The 9,211-nt window shown below is 32.4% G+C and overlaps 1 protein-coding gene across 1 annotated transcript; it reads right to left on the minus strand.

Moving 5' to 3' along the window:
• Positions 1 to 2,266: 2,266 nt before the first annotated feature.
• On the minus strand, positions 2,267 to 7,052 carry LOC112705824 (polyadenylate-binding protein RBP47C'). The gene is made up of 6 exons (XM_025756790.3): positions 5,962 to 7,052; positions 4,289 to 4,754; positions 4,115 to 4,170; positions 3,896 to 4,026; positions 3,680 to 3,776; positions 2,267 to 2,822 (listed from the first exon to the last, which is right to left on the minus strand). Exons 1-6 carry the CDS (start codon positions 6,325 to 6,327, stop codon positions 2,661 to 2,663), a joined length of 1,278 nt encoding a protein of 425 aa, XP_025612575.1. The 5' UTR covers positions 6,328 to 7,052; the 3' UTR covers positions 2,267 to 2,660.
• Positions 7,053 to 9,211: the final 2,159 nt, after the last annotated feature.

A 9,211-nucleotide genomic window follows, 5' to 3' on the forward strand; every position in this document is an offset into this window, starting at 1 on the left:
AATTTTTGTATTTATTATTTAAAAGTAATTTAAACACGTAATTTAATTAAACGGAGAGCTATGAACATTGCTATCAATAATAAAAATAATTTATACCACTTTATTCTTTATAGCTAAAAAAAAATTAACTGATAACCACTTCTAAATCTATTTTTTAATTCTGAAACATTTTCCTATTTTTCCATCTAAATATTTTAAATAATCGCAAAAAACACGTCAATCACTTCTTACGCTTCTCTTTTTTGTTGTAAACTCCGAAAATATTTTTTTATAGTACCTGAAAAATAATTATAATTTACTAAAATTAGATAATTATACGCACCATACCAGTTATGTAAAATCAAAACAAAAAAATAAGTAGTGAATATATTTAACTTCTTTCTTACATAAAAGACATCTTTATTCACAATTCCTAACCTACTCAATCTTTCTTTGGTATTCACTGTGACTATCAAAACAAACAAGACAAACAACTCCACTTTTAGTAAAATTAAGCCTTTCCAAATAATTCTAGTAAAATTATAACTTGTTACATCCTTCGAAAGCGTTTTTGCTTGCAACACCTACACAAATAAGTTAGTAAAAAACATACATTCTCTATCAAACTTTCATACAACTCTATCATCTCTGTCATATGCTAGTTTCATTGGCCTTAAAATATCGTATAGCTGATTTAATAGTTCCAACTCCGATTGGTATATCTCTCATCTCCATTGAAAGTTTCAAATCCATTCTAACCTATTCCAAAACCCACAATCCCATATGACAGATTCTCTTTAGTTTGAAACTGAAAAAAATCTCGAAAATTGATCTTTCAAAGAACCACATTGTAGCCAGACACCCTCGCAGAATCGAGTCCTTCTTTCGTCACCAACCTCCATAGGCAATCTTGTGATTATCTTGTCTCTCACATGTTGTTCCTTAATTTGCAGTTGACAAATATCATTCCATAGATCCCTTCTAGTAAGTAATATCTAATTGGATAACATCTCATTAGGATTCAAATTGTTATAAGAGCATACCACATTCTTCTATAACGGACACTCCTTCTTTGAAAAACACCCCACCACTTAAACAAAAGTATTGTGTTATAAATTATCGCGTTTCCACCCTCGAACCACCTAATTTTTTTAGAGTCAATACCTACCTAACCAATGCCATACTATTCTCATCATCCTCCTTATTCTATAGGAATCTTCTCTGTAGTAAAATCAACTTCCCTATAATAACATTCGGCATCTTATACGGATTCAGATAGTATACAAGTTATTCAACACTGACTTGATAAGAACCAACTTTTCAACTTTATTAAGCACATTAGCTTTACATAAATTGAGCTTTTAATTTCCTCCATTTTGTCTATTATCGACTTTTAAGTCTTAATAAATTTCAGATTAGCTCTTAAGGAGATTCCAAGATATTTAACTGAAAAAATAGTCTCCTTGTACCGTAATAAACTACACATACTCTACACCCATTGCTACTTGCAATTAACTAGAACCAAGCTAAATTTATCAAAATTAATGCTTAACCCCAACATCAACTCAAAATATCGTAGTAAGTTCTTATAATTTTTTATAGTCTCCTCCTCAAGTGGACAAAATAATATGATGTCATATGCAAATTGAAGATAGGACAACTCTATATTATCCCTCTCGATTGGGATGTGTGTTCGTGTTTAACCGTCTCTCCTACCATTCTATCCATCACATTAACAACCATAATAAACAAAAACGGAAATAGTAGATCACCTTACCTGAAATCCCTTTTCATCTTAAAAGATTTAGATATTGAGTCATTTATCAAAACAGACATAAAAATTGTGCCAACACACTCCATAATTCACTCCTATTTTTTACCAAAATCCATCTTTTAAACACAATGTTCACAAATCTTCGCTTAACTCTATTATATACCTTCTAAAAATCTAAATATAATTACTGTTTTTTTTTCTCATTTTATGCCACTGCACAATTTCATACCCAATTAATGTTCCATCATATATTTTTCAACTCTTGACAATATATTTTGAGTCTTCTACTAATCGTGACATCATCAAACTTATCCTTCTAATCAATACCTTTTAAATCAGCTCGTACGAAAAACTACTACTTAGGGATCGATGGGTGATGATGAGGTAGGGACTGACTGGTCCCATAATGGTTTTCGTTTCATTTTTCACCAACAAATAGAAGTATTTGACATATTAATTTTAACTTGGTTTCTATAAACTAATGCGATATTCTCTGTATAATAACAATAATAATTGTTGCAGAAACAATGACCCTTTTATACGTAAAAGTGGCGAAAAACAAATGGAATAAAGAGCACACACAGGCATACTTAAGATAATTATTCCAATAGACAAGTCTAATAAGTTTGGTCCTTACTCCCTTACCCCTACAGAGTCTAAAACGAATAATTTAATTGAATCTCTCTACATTGTTGCTACCGTGAGGTGGTCAAAATTCAAGTCCACACTCCACAATTAGGAGGGGATTCTTAAGAATTCAACAGATCATCATCTTCAAGCCAAGTTACAGGGGATAAGATAGATAGATAGGTATAAGTTAATTAATTTGCTCATCATCATAACCAAGCTGTGGTAGGTGGTGACTTCCGTCTGATGCTGTTGTGAGATCTAAATCTCTTCCCTTCATTCAGCTTACTTGCTGTTGGTGGCCTCCATAAACGGGATATGCACCATAAGCAGCAGCATAAATGCTTGGGTCATGTGGAGGTGGCAATGCATATCCATAACCATCATAAACAGGGCCCCCATAATATGCCCCACTCCATGGATTCCCAAACTCCATTCTAAACTGCTCAGCATTACATACAATGGGATCAAATCATCATAAAAGCAAATTTAATAAATGACACCATTAAGTACCAGTGAAACAAAAGGTCAGGGTAAAATAAATGACTGCATGAACTTTTAGAATAAAGGAGATTTGCCAACAATTCAAAATTAAATGCTATGATGATATATAAAAACTACAAGTGCATGACCATGCAAATTCTGAATTGAATTGAAGTTAGTTAAAAACTATATAATTTAGTTAATGCCAAACCGTCCCATATTCTGCCGGCTAGGTTAAGCGGGCTGGCGCGGCAATAGTATACTTTTTTTTTTTCAAAAAAATGAAATTTTAATTAAGATTTTAATATTTTAATTATTAGCTATCTATTTGTAAAATTTAAACACAAAAAATATATTTAAATAAAAGACAATTTACATATTTATAAAAAAAAAAACAGAAAGAAGAAACAGATTAGTAAAGTGATGTTGAAAGGAGAGAAAAAGAATTAAGGTTAATTATGATCGTTTTTTTTTTAAATTAGTCTACCTGTCTGCCAAAATCTGCAAGTTAAGTGGTGTAAGTTTGGCAGGCTTTCTATTTTAAGCAGATTTAAATTTCTAGTTCAATCCGTCATTTTTGGCAAGTTAGGTAGGCTTTCCCGGTGGATCGTAGGTCTTTTGCCACCTCTAAGCAACATGCAAAATTTTATTTTATTTTCTCTTCTTCCCTTAATCAGAGAGAGTACAATGCATGATTTTACAGGGCGAGTTATAGGTCATTAACCAGAATATGTTCCCACATATTAATAAGCCTAATATAATGGCAACAATAAAGCATGTCTGTGTGTGTATGTGACAGTTTGAGTGACAGATTACCTGCTTATTTGCTGGATTTCGGCCCCAAGAAAGGCGAACTGTTTGCTTGCCAATCATTGTCCCATTTAGCTTCTGCAAGGCCTCTTCAGCATTATTTCTGCAAAGGAAGTGAAGTACACAATGTTTTAGATTATCACAGACACATCCAAAAAATTGTCAACTCTTAATAATCATACCAATTAAGGTTTTTCAAAAGGGCCATAACTTTTCAATTACCTGTTTGCAAATTGTACAAAACCACAACCTTTTCCAACAGGTATCTTAACAGAGACAATCTCGCCATACTGGGAGAATGGATGCTTAAGATCTTCAGCTGTAACATTAGGGTCCAGTCCTCCAACAAATATCTATAACCAATCATCCATAGAAATATATTTCCACACATATCGTTAACAATACAAATACAACATTCTAACAAGAAGCTGAAAAACTTACAGTTGTGTTATTAGAATCAGCTTCAGATTGGCTGGATGTGCCATTTGATTGACCTCCTACATTTAAAAAAAAAAAAGGGCAGATTACATCAATAATAGGTGTGTAATAAGCAAAGTTCATCATGAAACAGAACAAATTAAAAGAAATTTGAATAAGCAGATTATGAATTTGTGCCTTGTTGATAAGCAGATGATTTCCTAGGAGTTGCAGCTCCAATACGCATAGGCCTGCTAGAACAGTAGACACCATTCATTTCAGTCATAGCTTGAGACCTCTCATTATCATCACCAAACCTGACAAAACCATATCCCTTGGAGCGGCCAGTGTTGGCATCAAAAACAACTTTTGCAGCCTTAACAGAAGGGTATCTACTGGAGAAAGTCTCATGCAAGAGGCTATCTGTAACATCTGCAGCTAAATCTCCTACAAAAATTGAAAGGTCTGGAACATTGTCTGAACGCTTGTCTCCTGTGCTAAATGTTGCCCAGTTCAGCCGGAAAGGTTGCTCTGTGTTTGGCATCAAAATTCCAGCATAGTTCTGTAAAACTTTTTCAGCTGTGCCGTGTGAATAGAATTCCACAAATCCATAACCCTCTGATAGACCAGTCTGCTTATTGCGAATAACCTTGATGGAGGAAATCTGAAACAATAATATACAATATATATCACAAGTCAAGAACCGTTTCCATCATAACAAACCACTTAAGCATTAGATGCATGCAAAAGCTAAGCTCAAGTAACAAGGGCAAACTTCTCTATCTTGTTTTCAACTATTCGTACCCTAAGCTATTCATGCTTCAAATAATCCAAAAGCAAATGCAACCAGAGAGTTCAGAAATTTGCAGATAAACACTCAATCCCCTCAAAGTTCTGATACTATTATATATAGTTTAAAATGAATCAAATAGTTCCACCTGCCTAGATTGATGCATGGCATGATGAAAAGTCAGAAAATTATATTAGAGCAAAGTCAAATCGAATAGCTAGCGAAGATACTATAAGAGTTTTATCATATTTGCTTGATAAGAGTAGAGAGTTAGATGAACGAAGCATGCTACTTTTCTTTACTTTTCTTCTAATATAACATGCTCCCCTTGTGAAAAAATTATATTCTGCTACTCCCACTTTTGAACTAGGTATTCCCGTTTGAAAAGAAAGGACAGTGACACTGACAATTATGCATTAAATTACCATTGCTCTCGCAGTTATGGTTTAGGTTTAAAAAAATCAAAGTTGATATACACAGACATATAACTACAATTACAAGGTAATCATGAAAACCAAGAAAACCACAATATTGCCACCGCACCTATTTACAGAGACTGCAATTTAAATGGACACCTGATATGAAAAAGTTAAAGTAGTCATCCACCACCCCACTTTCCATTCTCCAATCTTTAACACCCACCCAAATAATCAAGAATTGAATTTTCTCAATATTGACCTTTTAATCCCAGAAATATAAATATACCAGCAGAAAACTGTCCCCTTCTTTCTTACGTTATGGATTTGAAGCAGCCCGAAATCAAGCATGCATCCTTAGTTAATATTAGCACAATAATGTAACATAGAAATACCAACTCAGCTATCAAAACTATGTATTCACCAATAATAAGAAAGCTACTCACTCCTAAGCTTATAAGTAATAGACTAATAATAATGAGAAAAAAGGCTAAGCTTTCCTAAATAAAAGTACAGACACAAAAACTGAAGTACCCAAAAAGGACAGTTTCACGTTCATGGAATCAACTACAAAAACAGAAATTAATAAAAATAAAAACTTTCTCTTATATGTGAACGTTATAGAAAACGATATATGCATAATATATTAAAAAAGAAAGGAGGACCTCGCCGGTGGAAGCGAAGCAGCGGTGGAGATAATTCTCGTCCATCCAATGATGCAAATCTCCGACCCAGATCGTCTTGTTCTCGGCGGTGGATCCTTGAGGCTGGTGCTGATGTGCGTGGTGGGGGGTAACGTGCGGCACCTGCTGCTGGTACTGGTGGTAGGGCATGTAGGGCTGGGGTGGCGGCGGCGCGTAATGTTGAGGCGGCAGCATGGGGTGCTGCATTACCATGGCGGTGGCGGGATACTGCATCGGCACCCACTGCTGTGGGAGTGGCAGTGGCTGCGGGTGCGGTGGCGTCTGCTGTTGGCGTTGATTCTGGTCCGTTGGTTGCTGTTGCTGCGAATCAGAGCCGTTGGATTGCATCTTAAATAATTACTAGTGTTAAGCCGTGCGCCCTCTCTTGTTCTATTCTATTCCTTCTTTGGTGTGCTTTGTTTCTAATAATTAATTAATAATGTCTTAGATTCAAATATATTAGAGACTAAATGAGGAAACAGGGATATGCATAAGCATAAATATGGAAAAGTGAAAGGGTTTGAATCTGGAATCGAGAGAGAGAGAGAGAGAGAGGTCGCGGCAAGGGTCTAAGAGAATGATTTATGTTGGTTGATGAGGAACGAGGATGACGGATTCTCGGGTTGGGTTGCTGAACGCGGTAGTGGATTGACCGTTGGATCGTGTAATGGGCCTACATGGCAAGCGTTAGATCTGTTAAATCAGGGATATGCATAACACTCTTGTGCCTTCGCTTCCTTCTCTCGCAGGATCCGCCGCCACCTCTTGCCTATGCCTCTCTCTCTCTCTCACTTCACCCCTCTCTCACTGGGTTTCCTTTTTTTTATTCTAAAAAACAATATAGTTATATTTAGTAGTTTTTAAATTAGTTTTTTTTTTAGAAAAAAGATTTACCAAGTTAAAGTGGGGGGGTGTGCAGGCAAGGCTGTCACATTAACCTCACGTCATTTTTTTTTTTCACAGTTTCAGTGATGCTGGGAAGTTAATGGCACTGAAAATTAACTAAACGGGAAATTGCCTAGGATTCAGAATTCAGCAACTTTGTACTAGGTAACACTGGGTCCATCATCCTCGAAAGCTTCTTGCAATCTCATCCTAATAATAATACTATTTTTTTCCTAAAAAAGAAGTGTTAAATAATAATAATAATAATAATAATAATAATAATAATAATAATAATAATTAGATCCAAGAGTCAGCCAAATTATAATAACAATAATAACTAGAATAATACTACATTTTTTTAAAGTTAAAACACATACGTGTGAGTATAGTGGTACTGTGGTAGTACGTATTCTAATTGATTTTAAAACAATTATATTAATAATAATATTATCTAAATTAAAAAATTATATCAATTAAATTAGAATTTAAAAATACTCTAAATAGAAAATTAAATTACAATAAATTTAAATATTAAATTATAAATTCCGTTACATATTCAAATAATTTTTGTCAACAAAATTTAATTAAATTGATTCAAACCCAATAAAAATTACTTACATAAAGATGTGCATAAATCACGCACTTCTTTTTTTTGCATTCCTCCGTCATTCTTTTATTATCGCTGCTGTATTTTTATTATTTATTCCCTTTTTCTTTTTAATGTTATTGTAATATTTTTTATTTTTTTATTTTTTTATTTTTATTCTTCTTAAAAGAATAAAAATAAAAAAATTATAAAAAAATAAAACAAGAAAAAGATGAAAAAGAAAAAGAAGATGATGACGATAATAAAAAAGAAGAAGAGAGTTTTAAATTGTGCATAAGAAAAATAACATTAGACAAATAACATTGACACAAATAATTTCTGAATTTTGACACAAAATTTTTTAACAATGACATAAAAGATTTCTTAACTAGTTAAAAATTATCAAAAACAAAAAAAAAATACTAAAATTTCTTAAAAATAACATTAAAATTTTTCAACTATGGCACCAAAATTTCTCTCAATATATCTTCTTCTACTATTTCTTTTTTTTTTTGTATTTATCTTCTTTTTTATTCTCCCAACATATTTTTCTTTTTCATGTTTCCTTATTGGTACAAACTTTTTTTTGTATCTTCTTATGTTTTGTAAATATAAGATTTTATCTAAAAAAATTATTTTAAAATTGAATTAAACGCTCCTAAGTTTTAAACAGCAAACTATCTTGTAATGTGACACATAAATCAATTCAAATTCTATGTTTATTGTGATAAAATTTTTATATTTTATATAACAAATTTCAATGTCATTTTCTATGTTATTTTTATATTTTATATAAAAAAATTTAGTATTAATCTTTATTATTATTTTGTGTTATTTTTTTATAAAACTTTAAAAAAACTATATAAAAAAATAAATGAGCAAAGAAGATAAAATAAAAAAAACTATATAAGATGAATAAGAAAACGATGCTGATAATGACAATGACGATGATAATAACAAATGAGGAGAAAGAAGAAAAAAAAGAGAAAAAATTTACTAAAAAAATAAATAATAAACATATTAAAAGAGTCAAAACTATCAAAAGCTAAAGTAGGGAGAATGTCCAAGGTGGAAAATTCGAACACATGCACGCCAAGGTTGAGATCTTGGCCCTTTTTGGCTAGGAGATCAACAACACAATTTGACTTCTGCAGAGTATGTTTCCAAAGGATTTGATTTACACGGCTAGCAAGGGTTTTGATATCCTGCATCAGAGGAGAGCATGGATTATATCTTGGATAGTCATTTCTTATGAAGTTAATAGCCATCATAGAATCTGATCGATGATAATATTATTAAAAATCTGTTAGTTATAGCAACGTTAAGACCTTTAATTATACCTCATAACTCAGCATGCATAATAGAGCAACTTCTTAAATTACAAGAGAATTTTTTGATAAATCTTTTCAGATTGTCTCAGAAAAACTCCTCTACAAACAACATTATTAGAATTAGCCATGAAGGATCTGTCAATATTTAATAAGATCTATGAAATTTTTGTTGTTTGTTTAAAAGACTTTATTCATAATATTATTGAATCCGTTGGTTATAGCAACATCAAGACCTTTAATTATACCTCATAACTCAGCATGCATAATAGAACTACTTCGTAAATTGCAAGAGAATTCTTTGATAAATCTTTTCAGATTGTCTCGAAAAGCTCTTCTACATGAAGTATTATTAGAGTTGGCCATGAAGGATCTGCCAATATTTAATAAGAAGATCGATGAAATTCTCGTTATTTTTTAAAAGACTTTATTC

Source organism: Arachis hypogaea, chromosome 8 (assembly GCF_003086295.3).
Source record: "Arachis hypogaea cultivar Tifrunner chromosome 8, arahy.Tifrunner.gnm2.J5K5, whole genome shotgun sequence".
Taxonomy (NCBI): Eukaryota; Viridiplantae; Streptophyta; class Magnoliopsida; order Fabales; family Fabaceae; genus Arachis; species Arachis hypogaea.

Coding starts and splice junctions, on each gene's coding strand:
- LOC112705824 (XM_025756790.3), bottom strand. CDS start 6,327: ATGCAATCCAACGGCTCTGATTCGCAGCAACAGCAACCAACGGACCAG. Junction 4,171..4,288: donor ATCATCTGCTTATCAACAAG/GCACAAATTCAT, acceptor TTTTAAATGTAG/GAGGTCAATCAAATGGCACA. Junction 2,823..3,679: donor GAAATCCAGCAAATAAGCAG/GTAATCTGTCAC, acceptor AATGCTGAGCAG/TTTAGAATGGAGTTTGGGAA.